Source organism: Engraulis encrasicolus, chromosome 20, assembly GCF_034702125.1.
Source record: "Engraulis encrasicolus isolate BLACKSEA-1 chromosome 20, IST_EnEncr_1.0, whole genome shotgun sequence".
In the NCBI taxonomy this organism is placed as follows: Eukaryota; Metazoa; Chordata; class Actinopteri; order Clupeiformes; family Engraulidae; genus Engraulis; species Engraulis encrasicolus.
In genome coordinates this window covers 14,635,253-14,655,252 of record NC_085876.1, presented here as the reverse complement: position 1 = coordinate 14,655,252, position 20,000 = coordinate 14,635,253, and the positions used below count along the sequence as shown (strand labels likewise).

At 44.5% G+C, this 20,000-nt stretch overlaps 1 protein-coding gene across 2 annotated transcripts in view; it reads left to right on the top strand.

Moving 5' to 3' along the window:
- The first annotated feature begins 4,258 nt into the window (after positions 1-4,258).
- The window catches only part of LOC134435740 (teashirt homolog 1-like), a 52,409-nt gene continuing 36,667 nt past the window's right edge, over positions 4,259-20,000 (top strand). The window contains exons 1-2 of one of the 2 annotated variants that reach the window (XM_063184786.1): positions 4,259-4,299; positions 6,153-6,698. In XM_063184786.1, coding sequence (XP_063040856.1) covers positions 6,659-6,698 — 40 coding nt within the window. In that variant the 5' untranslated portion in view covers positions 4,259-4,299; positions 6,153-6,658. Of the gene's footprint in view, positions 4,300-5,790; positions 5,963-6,152; positions 6,699-20,000 lie in introns of those variants that run through there. The other variant, XM_063184785.1, reaches the window with a different exon arrangement.

Genomic DNA, 20,000 nt, shown 5'->3' with positions numbered 1-20,000 from the left:
ACACACAACACACACATACACACACACATTCAACTAGTTATGTCCATTTAATTAGTAATTGTGGTGAGGACTGTGCGACCCTGCAAGCAGGGCTATTTTTGTTGCGAAAAATATGGGCAGTGTTTCTGGGAATTTAGGACTGTATTTGTTTTAAAGGTCTTTCTATGTATAATACGCATATACAGTAACACTCAGTTGTTGGGGGAATTCTATGATCAGCATTACACATGTGACAGTATTTTAACACATTTACTGAACCATGCTCCACCACATGATATAATACCATGTGTTATTTTTTTAACCAGTTTGCCCAAGCTATTTTGAGACAGACATGTTATATGTAAAAGATTTCAACTGACAAAGGTCTTATCGGGTCCTGTGCATCGCCTATGGCTTATTTCACCAAATAAAGGGTTAAGTATTTGTGAAAAGCCTTTTTTTTCATCTAACATTATAACATTATTTTCCGTCACATCTAAAGTGGCATACCTGTTGCATAAATACTGAAACTCTAGTACACAGTATAAAAAATGTAGTGTTAATTAAACACTTAGAGTGTACTCTACCAGTTACACTCTAGAATGTGCAATGACAGAAGAGTGTTTACTACATGTTTACAACATGTTTCAAATATGACTGATAATATAATATGTGCAAACATCATGCACGCAACATCGTCATTCATCATCATACATCATTGTAGTTCATTATCAATGAGATATCTTGTCAAAGCCATGTTGAGGCCCAGATTAACGGCTTGTTTATTTATAGGCTATATACTCTACATAGACATTACTGCTACCACGTCGGGAGTGCATCTTTATTGAGGACATACTGAGGTCTGATTATTTAAAACAAGATTTTTTTTGACAGTTTCAAGCATTTTAGTGATTTTCTCACCCCAACACCTAGTGTGCTTGTAGGGCTTTCCTCTATAATTAATTAATTTAATTAATTAATTTTAATTAATTTAAAAAGTGTTTGTTTTGAAAAAAGATGCATTTTTCTATCTTTATCTTTTCTAAGACTATATTCACTATATTCTCTCTAAAGGCAACAGTACCAAACAAAAACAATCTCCCGCAAAACACACACCCTTTTCTCCCCTGTAATAAAACAGACAGACGGCAGAAGGGCTAGGTGGATTTCTTTTGGACCCCCAACACTTGAAGGGGGAACTGTGCGGTGTGCAACAAGCAGTCAACAACAGTGACCTCTGACCCCAATGCTGTCTCGACGCAAGGTGACCTCCCCATCTGCGAAGGTGGAAATCAAGAGTGTTCTGCGGGTCTGCATAGCTGTCTGACCTCCAGCGCGGCAACGTAACAGGCCCCTCTGCCGAACGACAGACAGGTCACTCGGCAAGGTCACCCGCACACCTATAAGACAATGTCACCCTCACCAAGCTACGAGCGAGAGAAAGCCTGTTGTTCTTCTACAGTACAGCCGTTGCTGTGTTTATGGGCGATATGTACTGTATAGGTTTGGTGTGAACATATGTGGCATCTGTTTTTTTTTCTTCTTTTTGTTGTTGTTTGTTTGTTTGTTTGTTTATTAAATGCTGGACGTGCTATTGATTTTTTTTCTTGTTCAGTGATCATGGTTTTTACGTACAATGTGTTTGGTGTAAAATAGATATCTGTGACATCTGTAGATTTGTTTTAATTTGTCATTATATATTTATTAATAAAAAAAAACACTCCCCATTCACTGTCCGTGCATATGATAAGGTTTTGGCCTTGCTTATAGTAAGTCTGTGTGCATATCCTTTAAAAGAAAAATCTGTGCAGCATTTAAATCATATTGGAATGGAGGTTGTTGAAAATTCAGATTTTCCGTGTGTGTGTCTGTCTGGGAGGAGAGGTATTCCATGTTGTTCGGCAATGTTTAGATCTTGACATTCTGTCGGAGGACACGTGCGCGAGTACTGTCAGGAATGGTATATTTTGCCAGCAATTTGGATCGTAATGTGTTGATCTAATGCGACTGCCTGGGCTTGAAAAAAGAAGTCTCCTTCAAAGCATAGTACAGCACTACCCCCTTCTTCCTCAGTATTTCACATTCAATCTTGTCATTGTGCCTGCAGTTGCCTTACATGGACTGTGTGTGTGTGTGTGTGTGTGTGTGTGTGCGCGTGTGTGTGTGTGTGTGTGTGTGTGTGTGTGTGTGTGTGTGTGTGTGTGTGTGTGTGCGCGCGCGTGTGTGCGTGCGTGCGTGCGTACATGCATGTGTGAGCGTGTGTGTGTGTATGTGTCGGTGTGTGTGTGCGTGTGCGTGTGCACATGCGTGTGCACATGCGTGTGTGTGTGTGCACATGCGTGTGTGTGTGCACATGCGTGTGTGTGTGTGTGTGCACATGCGTGTGTGGCTCCCATTCTTCTGGAAAATTCCACTTGAAGTGTTGAAGTTCTGACAACATAACGTGTTTCCATCCTCAGACCAAAACAGCCGAGGTGACATGGCGTTTGCAAACCACCAGCACCACCAGCAGCCTTCTCTACCAACCAGTGCCCCAATCTTTACATCTGTTAAGGGCACTCTCGCACTGCTTAACCTGGGATTTCACGAGCGGTCTAAATGCTTGCAAGGGCAAAGGAGTGGAGGCAAAAAAACCACCATTTCGTCCTTCAGTTTAGTCAGACGTGCAGAAACAAAAAGCGAAATGGCAAAAGATTGAAAGAGAGAGAGAAAGAGAGAGAGAGAGAGAGAGAGAGAGAGAGAGAGAGAGAGAGAGAGAGAGAGAGAGAGAGAGAAGCAGTCTTTCATGTATTTTGAGATAATATGAGAACGATTTACGGTTTAAACAGTTTGCGTGCAGGCATCCTCATTGAACTAAATATGACAGTAACACCTGAAGAACTATGAATGGATCAAATTTGTTTAACAGTCTATGCTCAGTCAATGGTTCTTAAGGAAGCGGTAAAGGATTGGACCATTTTTAAGAAACAGTATTTTCATAAAAGAAAGTGAAGGAAGATCACATCTACAGTGCACTTGAATGTGTTCCAACTATGCCACTATCTGTGCCAAATTAATTCTACTGATATCTAAATTAACTGTTACAAACAACAGATTCTTTAAAGTAATCCATGCAATACAAGAAAAGAATGTTTTTACTGTGAAATAATTGTCATAATTCATGATTTTTAATTCAGAAGAATAACCATTACTAGGCTATTATTTTTTGTTTTGTTTTAAATAGTACGACAAAAAACACACAAAACATACAATACACTGTTCACACATGCTACCAACGTTCATGATGTATGGGATGCAGAACTCAGAACACAATATTTACTATTACTGTTTCATAGAGTTACAATGCCCTGCAATTACCATAGCCTATCCCTGTGTGGCCTTTTGTGTGGTCTATGGAACAGCTTTTGGGGACTTATTTATTCCAAAGATGATTAGTCTACAGACTTAACATTATCTTCTTAACTCCTGAAAAGCGTGTGGAGGGAAGCACTAGCCCCCCTTTAAGAATGATCAGCCTAAAACAACTTAGCATCGTCCCCTGATTAGTAGCACAGCCTAATTAAACTTGGCCAAAACATCAGAGCACTTCCCCATTGGTTCAACTCTGAAGATACCTGCATGATCAAGCTATAGGACAAGAAGGCCTTTTATTAAGTAAGAACTGAGTTATTTAAAGTCTAAGTAACATTAACAACAACAACAATAACAGCATCAACAACAACAATAATAGGCCAAATAATAGTTAGGCCTATTATTTTTGTTGTTTTTATTATTAATAGTCTTATCATAATTATCATAATAATAGACAAGCTGCACCATCACAGTAAAATCATACAGCCTCTCAAGACACACTTCAGCACTACACAATAGGCTACACCACCTCAACTGTAAGTATGTCGCCAGCAAAACAAAGAACTTTGCCAGACAAATGAATACAGTGACAGTAACAGCATTCACAAATAAATTTCAACCGCATCCTTCTGAGAAAAAAAAGATTAATATCTGTTCATTTTCTAACACGTCTTCGAAACTAAAGCGTTTTGAGCGGCAGGGAGGCGCTGCAAAGCGAGGCGGCAAGACCCCCTAGTTTGCGCCAGTCCGCTTCCCCAGTTGAGCGCCTGACGGAGCACGAGTGACGTAAGTAACATCAAGAGCGACAGGCAGATCGAGGGGACATGCCGGGATGGATAGATAGACAGATGCTGGGGCGGAACTTGGAAATATTTCCCCATTATTAGCTTCACCCGACAGCCAGTCAGCATAAATGATCGGCGTAATAGCGACTGGCAATTCCTCAAGGATGCTCTTGCCCCGAAAAAGGTAAGAACACTTTAACAGATAGGCTACAATCCGGCCGTCTTTAAAGTTTCTCCTGCGAAATCGCACACAAACCCGCGACTCAGCGGTTAGAATTAAACATCAGAATAGCTATTTTGTATGCCTAATGATTTCAAGCATTGTGTAGGCTATAAAGAAGAGAAACAAGTTCATGCGCCAACACTCACCAAAGACGTTTTAAGGATAAATCCACGATCACTGAGTAGCCTACGGAATCGGTATTTGGTGTCGATTTGGGCTGAGTCAAGACAAACCCAGAGTTTTGGTTGCCGAAACCATAAAGAACCATTCTTGTTTTAAAAAAAAAATCCGTTAGGTGGGGTGGGTGTTGTGAGGTGGGGGCGGTGGACACACAAGGATGCTATTCTCGTCCGATGAGAGATTCTGCGATGCCTTTTCTGCTATTAGACATTTAAACCCACACCCACTCACTTGTAAACCCGGAGAGAGCACTGGACACCATGTCCACAACGCACGCTATTCAGGGGTTAATGAAGTTCAGGTCCAACCAGTAGGCTATGGAATGGATAGATACCGAAGCCTATTCATTATCCATGCAATTTCACATGCGTGGCTGCCTTCACTGAACTTGCGTGGTCGCGTTGTACAACATAGCTAAATTTGGGGAGGTTTAGGCAACATTTGATAAGCAATACGCGTGGATGGTCAAGCTTTGCTTCGGCCACAGTAGTGGACTTGATTTCACCAGTCCCTCCCCTTTCCGTCTGCAGTTGCTTTTGCTACTTCCTCGTAAGGTGAAACGAATCAATCTGCAACTTGTAACAACCTTCTTTTGGGGGCATAAACTATTGAGAACGTTAGAAATTGTTAACCTGGACTTCATTGCCGCTCTACGGCGCACTACCCAGCACACTTTGCCCGTGTTGAGCAGTATTGACTCTCATGACAGTCTTTTGCCCACACAAAAGATAACTGGAGTGCATGTTAAAATGCAATTGCAAATGCACGTTTAGTGCGATTTTTTGTATTTGATTAATGTCACCAATAATAGACTATTCGGCGATTCCCGATTATCGTATCCATAAATCACAATAGCCTAATGAACATTATTTGTTTAGTAGGCTAGAGGAAATACGATAAATAAATAGCCTAGGCTACACAATGTAACATGTGACCATTCCATAGAAGACATATTCCATAGCCTATCATTCACTATCTGAACTAGAAAAAAAAACTGTCCATTAATTAGGCACATAGCCTTATGCAGACTACCAAAGAGGAGACAACTTCAAACACTTGCTTTCTTGAGGGGGCGTTCTGCCCACAACAGAAAGCGTTGAGTGAGGCAAGGAGCAAGAATGCTGGACAAGATTGACAGGTGGGCTTCTACTGTCAGAGTGACGCTCCTGAAGGGGTGGAGTGAGAAAAAGTGAGGCAGGGAAGCAACTCGATGTGTCTGTCTATCAGTTGAGACGGTCTGAAATGCCCCTACCATATCCAGAATAAGCGACATACATTACCACGAAAAGAAGCGGTCTCGCCTTTCTCCCTGGAGTTTTTTGAAATAGAGTGATAAGTTGATGTCCATTCTTCCGGAGCGTTGCCGATTTGGGCTTTGTTTTTCTTCTCCACGCTACGACAACCAGCGTTAAGCGTCCGGATCGCGCGTGCATGGAGTAAAAGGGTGAATATTTTTTATTTTTCATACGGGGAAGCAAATGTGGCAAGATAGCCTATGTTATGTTTCGCGCACGTTAGATAATAACCATGTAAAATATTGTGAGTAAAATGCGTGTGGAACTGCTCGGCTTGGTGCTTGAATGACATTAACCATTTAATCATCTAATCTTTTTTTAATTTTAACTATATTTCAGAACAAGAACGATAGAGGACCTGTTGGGAAGGAAATACATTTCAACGCGGTTTCTTACCCTGGAAGTTGCTATTATTGCTATTTTCTTGCTGCTTTCACTCTTGAGGAAAATCTGTTCCAACCTGTTTCCGTCGAGCTGGGATACTGCTGATGGACGCGGGAGAGAGGCAGATTGTCACCGACTGCACCGTAGCCCACATCGTTGCACCGATACGGAGTAGGCTAGCCCTCTGACTATCACCATGCAGTGACACCGAATCCGTAAACACACAATATCAGATGCGACATCTACTCTGGAGAATACTGCCTCTTTTTACGCATAGATGTGGCCACCAAATAGGTTGAACTTAAACGCTTGCTAAGACAGTCAAACAGTTATTGAAGAAAAGAAGAAATACTGCGCATGGTGTTTCCTAAAGCAACTGTTCCAGTGGTTTCATATCTTCAGCCTACTCCTGTTAATTCTATTCTGTATGAAAAGTCAAGCGGAAAGTCCAGAACAGAAGCATGCCGCGGAGAAAACAGCAAGCGCCAAGGCGGGCTTCAGGTAGGTTAAGCCAACCCCTTTTATGCACTCTTAACTGTCCCAGAAGTTCACTGATAACATGTACCCACATAAAGCAATTGAAACAATGCAAGGAAATCAAAGGGATACAACATTTTCTTCCATAGGGCCTATAAGTTTTAGGGGCGTTTGGCCGTAAATTCCCCTTTCATAGTTTGTCGGTAAAGTGTTGCAGGTGCTCAACGTGCGGCGAAAATCCCTGCTTGCCTATTGTAGTTTTAATATTTGTTTAATAGGTCACTCTAAACATCACCACAGTCACTCCTTATATGGGCAAATTCGTTAAAGAATCTTATCTGTTATACCATATTTGTTTTAAGACAAAAGTGTGTTTCAAACCGTTTATCTGGCCATGGCTGCTGGGCCTTTTGCGTAAAGCTCGACTTTTAGGCTACCTTGTCACATAATGTCTTTGATCTATTAGTTCCTAATAAACACGAGCACATCACTCACCATAGAAACACGCATGCGCCTGGAGGCTTTCACCTCCCCAAAGCACACTTGTTCTGGTCGAAAAAAAACGCGAGGGACCAAGGAGAGAGAGGCAGAGAGAGAGAGAGAGAGAGAGTAGAGAGAGAGAGGCCGTTTTCAATACTTCCCTGCCAGTCTCTAGGGGGCGGAGGGCTATCATGGCTACTGGGGTGTGACGATATCTCAGAAGTAACACCCAGTAGTTGACTAACAGAAGATGTTCCCCGTCGCCAAATAGAAAGAGAGCCACCACGTATCCACTGCCCCTTGTAAGCTTGCCACTGACATATTATTTTCCACAGTAACAAACAGATCCCCATTCCACTTCGAGAGTCATGATGGGACATTAGTTGTCGTTGGAAGCCATTGCAATTTTTTTTGTTTACGCCTCGTTTGTCCAAACTCTGTGCAAAGGCAACACCCACGGAGTTGAACAATGCTATTCCCTGCTGTTTACAAACAGGAGTAGGCCAATGGCCTGCTGTACAAAGCTGCAGCACATTGCCCACCAGGAAAGAGAACACCAATTTGAAATAACACAATTATTACAACATACAAAACCACATTTGATTTTTTATCAATGATTAGTCGTCCAGCCCAATGTTTTTGATGCCGTCATCCTATAGTTTGTGGAAAGTTTGTCTGGGTAGTAGGCAGGCATCCAGTCAAGGCAGGGGGATTGCAAGGGGTTGTTGCTTGACTGCTAGACACAGAAAGCTAAAGACCCAGGGACTGACAGGAGGCATAAATCTATACCTTTAAATAGCCTGCGCAGATACATGCACATCAATGTAATTTAGCTCTATATTGTCATGCACAGTATAAATTATTGGCTGTAAATGTCTGTTTGACGGTAATGGGCAGAGTGTTTTGTTATTCCGTAGCCTACATAATCCCATTCTCTGAACATCTGGAAAGAACACAAAGCCCAAGTCAGTATTCTCTGTTAAGGAATCAGTGTTTATCCTGGGTTGTTGAACAAGCTGTTTATAGATTGACAAACCTTAAAATGATTAGGCCGAGAAACTGAGTATATTTGTGTTTGCCTCATAACCTTAATTTATTCCATACCTTTCTATTTTTTTCTGTGCAGTGTGTTTGTGAATGTGTGAAATTAATCAGTAATAATCATGACGTGTTTATAATTCATCTATGACCGCATGTATTCATAGTCTGTTCTTCTAGTTGTAACTCAAAACAGAACAGGATCTACCTAATGAAACATATTTTTGTATTTTTTTATACCTAGATTTGTATAACAAATCATGCAAAAACAAAAAGGACGGTCATGTATTTAAGCACACACACACACACACACACACACACACACACACACACACACACACACACACACACACACACACACACACACACACACACACACACACACACACACACACTGACTGGGCCTCAAGCACACACATCCGGTCCTTAACAAGCTAGTAGCCTATTACCATTACCATTTCAACACATTCGAGTTACCTTCCAGATTTTCACACAAGGGCAGACGGGAGAGATATTTGGAAAAGGCAGTCAGGCGGGGAGGCGAGGCAGGGAGGGAGGAGCAATGTCCAGGAAGATGTTATTTTCCCATTCGGGGCATAATGGACTCGATATTAGAGGGGGTCGTTAAGACAGAGGAAACGAGACCAGCTCTTTCATGAGGAGCGAGAGAGGGAGTGAGAGAGAGAGAGGGAGAGAGGCAGGCTTCTTAATTATCAGGAAGGGAGAAGAGAAAAGGTAAGGTTGCTGTGCTCTCTCTCGGCAGCTTCATCAGATGGGGGCCCCTAATTATCTCCCGGCCTGATGGATTTTTGACAGGCCCTAACGATTAATGCTGACAAATTCCGCAAGGTGTCAAGTCCGCAAGCTGCCTTGATGTAATCAAGCCCGTATTATACAGTTCCCCGTGTTGCCCGTAGTGCTGCATTAACTCAATTTTCCAGCCCAGGTGACAAATGGACTTTGCTACCTGACTAATCATGTCACCGGACTGGGCTGCGACTTGCCTAATGACCTCGGTAATCCAGGGGACTGAGGCTCTTAACTGCATCAGCAAAAGCTGGGAGAGAACGCACAGAAAATGGGGGAGAAATATACTGTACAATGTGTGTTAGGGTGTCTTTTTTTGTTTTTACATGTACAAGCGTAACTCGTCCAATTTGGTTTCACATTTTGTACACTGATTGTACACATTTTGTTCGTATTTGGATTTGAACACTAACATATACTGTGTCTGCTTGGGGAGATGCATGAACTGGTTCACAACGGGAAAAACATACTATGTGTGTGTGTGTGTGTGTGTGTGTGTGTGTGTGTGTGTGTGTGTGTGTGTGTGTGTGTGTGTGTGTGTGTTTCAGTTTCTTTTTTTTGTTTTACCCTCCATTTCCATTTCTGTGTGGCTCACATTTTTTACAACACTCTTTTTTTATATTTGTGCTTGTGTAGTTTTCACAAATGTTCACTTGCCGGTATGTTGTGACTTTGTGTGACCATGTGTCATTCCTCAGGGCAAGGCCTTTTTCAACTGAGGTGTGTTGCGTTGGTCTTACTCTGGAATTGAATAATATTGATTTAAAGACAAAAAACAGATTAAACAAATGCATTTCATTTATAGAGATAGTTTCACACGTAAATCCAGACAATAAAATAGCATGATACTAACAAGTAGGGCAGAATATTTCAGCTGCAGAAAATTGTGGAAAGCCTCCTGTCATCGCTGGACATTTGTGCCGTCACAGGGCTGTAAGAACTAGTAACATAAAGAGCTGGCCGCGACCTTTGCCAGATCATAGGAGGGCGACCCGATGTGGTATGGTGTGTGTTTCTGCCCATGAGCCAGGGATGTCATGGATTTCTATCAGTACACGCTTTAAATTGAGACTTACTAGTTATGGCTTTGTGGATGAGCGTCAAAAGAAAATCCAGTTGTGTTTACAACTTGGCTGTTTAGACGAGGATGACGAATGAGAATCTTTATAGAAAGCTATTGTGGCCTATAGGCTTAAACATTTCTTTTCTTAAGGCCTGTACTATTGCCATTTCTACAGATTTAGTCATGCAAATCATTTGACATTCTTTAGCACAGCTTGGTTTCTTTCTTCCCTTTTTACCCTTCTGTGCACTTTAACATACAACAACCCTCTCTTACGAACGTCATATTATACTTTAGTGCCTTTTGTGTTTATCTGTGCTGGCTAACTACAGCTAGATCCATTTACGGCATAACACAGCGTGCCTTCCAGGATTCCCCTCGTCATATTACACCTCCTTTTTGAGTGTCTGTCTGCTGCCTTTTCCTCTCTCTATCCTCCATATTGTTGAGTCTAAGGGACTGATCTACGACTAGTCTTAAGCGCGAGGTAAAGATCTAAACCTGATTTATGTCGGGATTAAGTGCGTGTTAGGGTGTGATGGTGAACTGTGTAAAACAAACGGGCTTTAGTCAGTCGTTTCGGCACAGCTGGGAGTTCATAATTTATAAATACACCACAAGTTTTCTGTCACGACCAAAACTCCTGCTCCGTGAGATCACAGTCTCCCCTGCAGGGGTAAGCAAATGAGCCTCTCGCGGTGACTGGGAATTCATATGTGGAGCAGATAGATACACTACACTCCACTGTCTTTTTTTCCCCCACGCGTGATACCAAGTGTGTGTCATTAGAGTTGTTTGGTATTGTAGATTGCTCTCATTTGTTGAATGTTAATTGTAATTAAAAGCTGTAAGTGGCCTCCTGAACAGACCCACGTTCTGTCAGTTTGCACATAAGTGTATGCGTGAAGAAGAAAAAAACAAAAGCATAGCATCGTTTTCTCCTCAGCGTACTTCGTAGTTGTAGAAGAACACAGTGCTCATGAATAGCAAAACTGAGCCAGCGTTTGGGAAGTCGAACGGAGGATATTATGTAGGTCTAACAGGAAATCACACTATCAAAGGAGTCAGGTGTGTGCGCAGCTAGATCAAAGTTTCATGTCTCAGCTAATTTTTTTCTTTCACAGAGTGAGTCAAGCAGGGAGAAGGAGAGAGCTAGGGAGAAAGGGAGAGAGAGAGAGAGTGAGTGAGGGATAGAGGGAGAAAAATTCCAATGAAAGAGGAAGAAGAAAAGACTGGAGTCATGACTTAGCCACGGGAGGTTGGAAGCATGAGGTACTTGAGGAGGTCAAACCAGACCCATGGGAACCTCTGTCTGAACTCTCTCTCTCTCTCTCTCTCTCTCTCTCTCTCTCTCTCTCTCTCTCTCTCTCTCTCTCTCTCTCTCTCTCTCTCTCTCTCTCTCTCCCTCCCGTTTTATTATTGCTGTCTCCATACATGCCCTCTCCCATATATTACATACAGAAAACACTCCTTCTACCGTAATGTCTTCTGATATAATTTCATACTTTAAGTTGCACTCACCCATGCACTTTACCACAAGACATTATTCCTTTTTGTGTAAACGAAACTCGACCTAGAGTTCATCTGTAACTGTAGACAGCTGGATTTTTTGGCGTGTGGGCGTTGCGAAGGTTGACAGTTTGCTCTTGTCAAAAAGGGGGTGGGTGGAGATGAAACGAATGGTGTCCGTTAAAACCTTGTCAGCTTATTCACAATGTTAAATTAACAAGAGTCAAAAAGTTTTCGGGCGCAAGTACGTTTTATGGCCTGTGAAAAGTCTCTCGGTGATACAGTGTGTACTCGACTTACCACACTCCACTGTGTCATCCCAGACTGTTAACCTTTCAGTTTACGGCTAAACGGTGTGGTTTCGCTGATCCTTTGATGCTATAAAGTGGACAAAACAAGAACAAAAAATATTCCCCACCACCACAACCGTGTCAAGGGATGGTGTATGGGTGTGTGGATGGGTGGTGGGGTCATGTCTTGGAGCCTCCATGTAACTATCTCCTCCTCTGGGGTGCATTTCTGGAAAGCGTAGTTGTTAGCAGTCAGCAACTTCGGTAGTTGCCAATGGGAAATTGCATTGCTGCCAAAAAAAGTAGCTAGCAACTATGCTTTCCAGAAATGCACCCCTGGTCCTTTCACACTGTACTCGTTACCCGTCGTCGCCCAATACTCTTCTCTGATGCATGGCACACGCAAATGCAAAAAAATAGTCAGATGACACAGGAACCGCCTCGCGTGTTTCCCCCTGCCGTATGATTATTGAATTGTCGTTAAATAAAGCGACAATTTGGGTGTCTGCGAAATAGAGAGACAGACAAAAGAAAAGGAAGAAGAATGCAAAAAAGGGGAGGGTGAGTCGTGCAGAGCAGAGAGAGAGAGAAAGAGAGAGAGAGAGAGAAAAGGGATGAGGGAGTGGGGTGGGAGGATGGACGGTGTGAGAGTGAGTGTGTGTGTGTGTGTGGATAAAGAGAGGGAGAGATGGAGGGAGGGAGGAAGAAGGGGAGAGGGTGCAGAGAAAAAGAAAGAAAAGCAGCGCGTGGAAAGGTATTAGAGCTGACAGATGAACAAGGACTAGAGAAGAAATTCTCCCACAGCAGCTGCGAGCAGCGCCCATTACCCTGACAGGTGTCAATTAAGAATTACTGCCTGCCCGAGTCATTTTTCCGGGCCAGCTGTCGGCCTGAGAAAGAAATAACACTTTACCCTTGTCACTTTGTTAGTTCTTAGCCATAGCCCCCCCCCTCTTCCCCTCCGTACAAAAATGAGAGAGAGAGAAGGGGGGGCTAGCCACGCTAGCTAATCGATACCCAGTGTATTAGCAATTATTTTGTACATTGATTTATGAGCGCCAGCGACTACTGTGCTGTTATTAGGCGTTGATTAGATCTCCCACACCTCCCTGACTCACACCTCCAGCCCGGCACTCCATGCCCCCCCCCCCTCTTCTGTTGCCAGGTGGATATATGTTTCCTCTGAGGCCCCGGGTCCAGAACAATCTTCCAGGCAGACTCTTAGCTCTTGCACCCCCATTGGCCCCTCCATCACCGGGGTGCTCTTAAGGTGACACCATCCTCTTAGGCCCTCCCTCTCGACATCGCCCCCCTCACACACACACACACACACACTTCAACACATACGCATGCATGCGCGCGCACACACGCACACACAAACACACATTTCTGCCCCCCCCATACACACACACACACACACACACACACACACACACACACACACACACACACACACACACACACACACACACACACACACCTCAGTCCCTTAACCCCCCACCTCCATATCCGCAACCTCCACCACCCCTGCCCCCCAACAGGGCAGTGAAATACAGCCCCTTCTCTGGCAGACCCTGAATGGATGCTGATAGCGGTGTTGGTGTCAGCGCCTCGTAAAAAGAAGGGGAAATATTAGTGAGGCCGGCGCCAGGCCTCATGTCGATTGGATGGGCTACACCCCCCCCCACTCCCACCCCCACCTTCCTCTCTCTCTCTTCGGCCAGCCAGCTAAAGACAGGGGCCCCCACCCCCCACCTCTCCTCTCCTCATGGAGTTAGGGCCTTATCATCTCAAAGCTCCAACCACCACCAACACACACACGCACGCACACACATACACATACACACACGCTCGCACACACTCACACACACACACTACTGGTGTGCTTTCACAGTTAAGCTGTGTGTGTGTGTGTGTGTGTGTGTGTGTGTGTGTGTGTGTGTGTGTGTGTGTGTGTGTGTGTGTGTGTGTGTGTGTATGTGATGGATCATGCCCAGGAATAGCCTCTGGGTTTGGTTCATTATGGATTATTAGCTTTCCCTTTTAGGTTTGTGAAATATGTTTTCATGTCCTCGCCCCCGTGCCTGAGAGAAAAGAGGACCTGTCCGCACCGTTTCCTATGGACAATGGATGACACGGACGGCTCTGTGTAGAGTTATCTACTACAGGCGGGAATCAGGGTTTTTTTTTGTCGTTACGTTGTAATCATGACTTGTTAAATATCACCTCAAACTGTAGGACACACACAGCACAGTGTAGCATGTAGGTGGGGCGGATGGAGATAACAGGGCCAAGATTGGACGCACTCGTAACAACAAACTGCCTCGCCAGTCCTCGCAAAAAAAGGGACTTTCATGAGGCGTTTTAGCAGACACATTTTAAAAGGCAAGCGCTCAAAGAACTGCAAATCTCTTTTCTCTTTTCTTTTTTATTTCTTTTTTGTGTGTGTGTGTGTCTGCCAGTGACACTTTCAGAGCTCATTTTTCTCTCCACAGATCGAGTCATTTGCCAGCAGTTTTGGTATAAATCCAAAAACACTTAAGCATTGCATTTGCAGTTCATCATTCTCCCGGCCAAAACAATGGGCTGTTTTTTTAACCCTTATCTTGGAAATAGGGGGTCATTTTTATTATCTTGATTGATAAAAAACCACCCTCTCTACAGAGACTATAGAGGGCCTAGACCACGACCATATTTATTTATCTAGTTGTAGAAGGTGTCCGCTTATAACTGACAACACTGGTTAGAAATGGAGTGCATATCACTCAACACTTTTTTAAAGAAAGAAGAAGAATAAGAATCTGCTTTGGAGATGTGATCACAGACTCTAAAAAGATGGGCACTTGGACAACATTTCAAAGCAAGCTCCTGACTCTAAAGCTATTCATATCGTTTTCTCATATCCTTTGAGAACTCTAGACATCTGGCTCTGAATCACAATTCTTCTATACAGAATGCTGGAAATGACTGCAGTATATCTTATCTGTACAGTATATCTGTAATATTATATCAGGACGCAGAAACAAAACAGTCAGTGCGGAGAAGTTTATCACAGCATATGCATGCAGGCCTATCACAGACTAAAGCTTTTTTGATAGTTAGTTGATGTTGACTGAAATATTTGCTCTGTTTTTTGCCCTCCTTTGATCTGAGGCCTAGCTGTGATGTGACCGCCCTCACACTCAGAAGGCACCCTTGGCCACCATGTTTTCTTAGAATTTAGTATTTAGTCTCTCTTTTCTAAACCTCAGGATGATTTCCGGGGACTCTTGCATTTTAGACCCTTTTTTTGAAAGGTGAATATCAACAGAGCTTTTAGATGTATACATTCAAGATGACACCTTCAGGTATCCGGCCATTCCCATAGGAACTGCTTCGATGTTTACCGACAGTCATTCACGCAGCTCAACATCTAGTGCCAAGAAGCACTGCCCTCACAGTCCCCAGTCACACAGTAAACACCACCATGTCAATTCAACACTTAGAGGGTAAAACCAACACCATGAGTGATGAATCCCACTCTCAACGTGTTGAACTAACACTGTGACATGTCCTGTGCAACTGGGTTTTGGGAAGTTCAACAAACAGCTTTTCATGGCAAAGATCTGTCATGTCATGTCACCTGGCAGGCTGGCAGACTGGAGTATTCACCTGCCAACACCGCTGCTCATGTCCAAGGCCAAGGGTACTTATCCTGCACTCTCGCTCCGTGCGGCATTTTTGTGTAATTATAAGGTGTGATGGAAGTGTGAAGAGACACACGCCACACAGTAAGCACATGCTCTTCTTTGGAACGGATATATACTTAGTCTTTATATTTTATAGTACACAACATATTCAGTTACCTATTGCCCTACAAAGGTAAAGTGCAGTAGTTACATATTTTGTCAAAATTGAGTTCAGACTGCAAATGGTCTTCTTTACACTTCCTTTACCTTGTGAGAAAGTCTTATGGTCAAAATGTGTCCCGTTTCAGAGAAAATGCGATGTCAAATGTGCAGTAACTACAATAACCATCCTAATACCAAGGCTTTGAAAGCATTTTGCTCAGTTTCAGTTGGCGTAGTTACTGCTCTTTGCCTTTGCAGGGCAGTACCTATACCTACGGTATATTACTGCTATTGCGGCAGCAGGAAGAGTATGTCAAAGTAGGTCATCACAACCCAATTACAAGGAGGCATCTCCACACTAAAGTTCTGATTTGACATTGACATATTGTCGTCCCCTTGGCTTTCACGGTAAAACATTGCATACATTTCACGTGACCTTTACAAGAAAGTTAAAAAAAAGACAGCAAGAAAGTTTGGATCATAGTCTGGCATCCAACCAAACAAAACAGACCCGCACACAAAATACTCCTCACCGCCACCCAGGGCCGCTGACAGCCTTTGCTGGGCAAGGGACAAAGTCATCTGAAAGGCCCCCCTACCCAATACATACAATGTAATGGGGACCCAATTCTCCCTGGGCCCGGGACAACATACCCATTTCCCCCCCCCAACCCCCCGTTGCCAGGCCTGCCGCCACCGGCACTGCCGAGTTTAGGCAAGGTGAACATATTGTGACCGGGCCGCCACACTTAGCAGGAATTTGCAGGGATGTGGCACAATCACATTGAAATGCCAAATGCCACATGTACTTAGTGCCGCCAGAGCTCCCCTGGAGACCACGACGGGGCAGACACACAGACACACACACACGCACGTGGTACGCACGCACACGCACACATACACACACTGACACACCATCCATCCATCCGTTGGCCCAGTCAGTGAGCCCAGTCAGCCCGGCCAGTCTTCCTCTCTCTCTCTCTCTGCCTCAGACAACAGCAGGGGTGCCTCTCTCTCATACCCCATCCTGCGAAATGTCCTACAAGAAACACACACACACACATGCGCACATACGCACACAGGCACACACACACACACACACACACACACACCAAGAACCCCCCCTTCCGGAAACATGTACACACAAACACACAAATAACTCCCAGCATGCCCAAGAATATGCACGTGCGCGCACACACACACACACACACACACACACACACACACACACACACACACACACACACACACACACACACACACACACACACACACACACACACACACACACACACACACACACACACACACACACACACACAGTGAGAGAGACCAACACATGCGTCCATCTGGGCCTAGCATGACAGGACTGACAGTGGATGCGGTGAGAGTTTTGTACTGTGTCCACTGAAACCTAACCAAGCGTACTGAATCACAACTGTTGTGTCGCACCCCAGGGACTTTTCTGTGGGTTCTCGCTGCCTATTTGGTCAGGAGGAGTGGGGATAGACTTACTATGCTAAGTACTGTACTGTAGACTCAGTGGGCTCAGTGCTAATTTAGTGTTATTTACTGTGCTCGTGTGAGAGCTTCCAAGTACAACTGAATGTAACCTAACCCAGTAAGACACTGCCCCTGTTATAAATTAGCTGTTACCGGAATGGCAAGGAACAAGTCGTAATGTATTACTATAGGCCCTGTGCACTGTCGTAGTGGTGCAGTACTATGGTAGTAAAGTTTTTTCAGTGACTATTACAGCGTTCCACTGCTGTAATGGCGTAAGTTAAGTTCACTATCTCCCGTCACAGTTAAATTAAGTGAAGTTATAGTTTCCTCGACCTGTTGATCTTAAAAAATACCACACAAGCAACGTTTTTTTTTAACAGTCGGCCTGGACAATGTTGAAATGTATGGATTTTTTTTCCCATGCGGCACATTCTTTTTTTGAATAACAGTTTTCATTTGGTTCCTGTAAATGTATTTGACCCGTGACTGTGGCGCACGTGTGTGCTTTGGGGAGATAGCGTATAGCCTTCAGCCGGGGGCCTCATCTCCCTTGAAAATTGGTTATGGCAGCGCAATATAGACCCGCGCCCCGAGCCATCGCCCCTGCAGCTCCCCACGGGCATCCCCTTACTGTCGGGGCCATGTAAATACGGAGGCGGGCGCTGTTGCTTTTGGTTAAAAAAAATATCCGTGCCAAGAGTCAAACTGCCATCAGTCAGAATGGGAAATGCCCTGCCAAGGTGTTGTAAGGTGGTCTTTTTTTCTATGTGCGTCGAGCACTAGATCCCTTAAGTGCGGTGTCGTAGTACTGTACCGTCTCATCACGGGAGGCCACAAATAGCAGGTATTAACATTAAGTGCCAAGCAGAGTAGTAATTGCACGCTGTTACCCAGATCGGCTAATGAAACCCTTGGCCTTAAAAAGAATACGTTTCGGAAAAGAGGGGGTTTCAATCCGACTGAATGAGACGACATGTGGCCAATAGTTCTTTATGAGTAAATCACAGAGCTCAAGATGCACACAATCCCACACTGAGTGACCAGCAACCGACAATTGTTACACCACCACAAATCCTCTCAAAAACACGTATATTTTTTTTCCATTGCTGCTGGCAAACTAGTAATAATATCATCAGTGAATGACAAAAAGAGTGGGCAAAGAAAACATTGCTTCTAGTACACTGTCCACCTCCTTCCTTTTTTTTCGCATCTCGCATCTCGCCCACACACCCACGCGGCCTCATTACTTGGTGCCCCCGGCATGCGTTACTTGCTGGGCAGGGCATGAGGCTGCCCACCCGCCCCTGCTTGTGCCTGCCCGCCTGCCTGGTGTTGGGCAGCCAATATGAGCCGCGGAGCCAGAGAGGCGGCAGGGTAGTCATGGAGGTCCAGCAGAGACTGTGGGGCGGTCTCTGCCCTCGCCCCCATGGCTTTAGAGAAGGTTGCCTGAATATAATGAAGCCTCTCTCTCTCGCTCTGTCTCTCTCTGTCTCTCTCTCTCTCTCTCTCTCTCTCTCTCTCTCTCTCTCTCTCTCTCTTTCTCTCTCGTTTTCTCATTCTTTCTCTTTACTTCTGATTTGGTTTCTCTCTCTTAAGACTTTTTATCTCTGTTCTGTCTTTCTCACTCTCATTCCTCTGTCCCTCCTTCTTTCTCTGTTAATGAATCCCCCCTTCTCTCATCATCATTCTCTCTCTCTCTTCCTCTCTCTCTCTTCCTCTCTCTCTCTCTCTCTCTCTCTCTCTCTCTCTCTATCTCTCTCTCTCTCTCTCTCTGAGGCCCTCCTCACGCGCATGGAGCTTGGAAAGGAGAGGTCAACCGTGTCTGTCTCTCATCACTCACTTGTTAATCATTTCAGCTTTTTTTCCCCTTCCCTCCCTCCCTCCCTCTCTCATTCTTTCTATCTCTCTCTCTCTCTCTCTCTCTCTAACCCCTCTCTCCATCTCTCTCTGTCCATTCTTTCTGCACTGTTATTTATGTTTTTTTTCTTCTGCTGCTTTCCATGGGTGGATCGGGGAGCAGAGTGTGAATGGAGTGGGGTCGTCGGCAGGCCATGACCCCCAGGTGCCAAGTCTTTCTCCACCTCCACCTCTGCCCCCCACCCCCACCCCCTTTCTTTTCTTTTCTCTCCTTTTCTTTTTTTCATCACTCCCCTCTTTTTCTCTCCTCCAGCCACAGAGATGACTGACTGCTGCTCCGTGTCTTTTGTCTTTTCTTTTTCTTTTTTCTTTTTTCATTTGCTTCACTCGTTTCGCAGTCATTTTTCTCCTTTCCCCCCCTTCCATCTGTCTCCCTCTGTCTTTCTCTCTCTGTCTCTCTGTCTCCCTCTCTCTCTCTCCCTCTCTCTCCTGTCTTTCTCTCTCTGTCTCTCTGTCTCCCTCTCTCTCTCTCCCTCTCTCTCTTCTCTCTCTGTCTTTCTTTCACTCTCTTTCTCTGGCAGTGATCTGTATCTCCTGGGTGTTGCAGATGTTTTATTTTCTTTTTTGGATGGGGAGGGGATGGGATGGGAGGGGAGAGTAGGAATGGGGATGGGGGGGGTGTTGCTGCAGACTGGAGACGGGGGCCTGTGCTGATTTACAGCCCCCCCTCGCTGGCTGTTGCCATTGAAAGCACAGCTCTGCTGTTGTTGCCATCACTCAGGTATGTCTCAATGGGCTACTCCTCCTGCATGCACCACAGCCTTCTTTGCATTCCGCTCTAAACTTTTTAACAAGCCCGTTGGACACTCGCTCTGCTCGGTCGTTCGGATGGACGGAACAGACGTAGGGGTGTCATATTTGTTGTCGGTAAAAGGTTTGCGTGTCG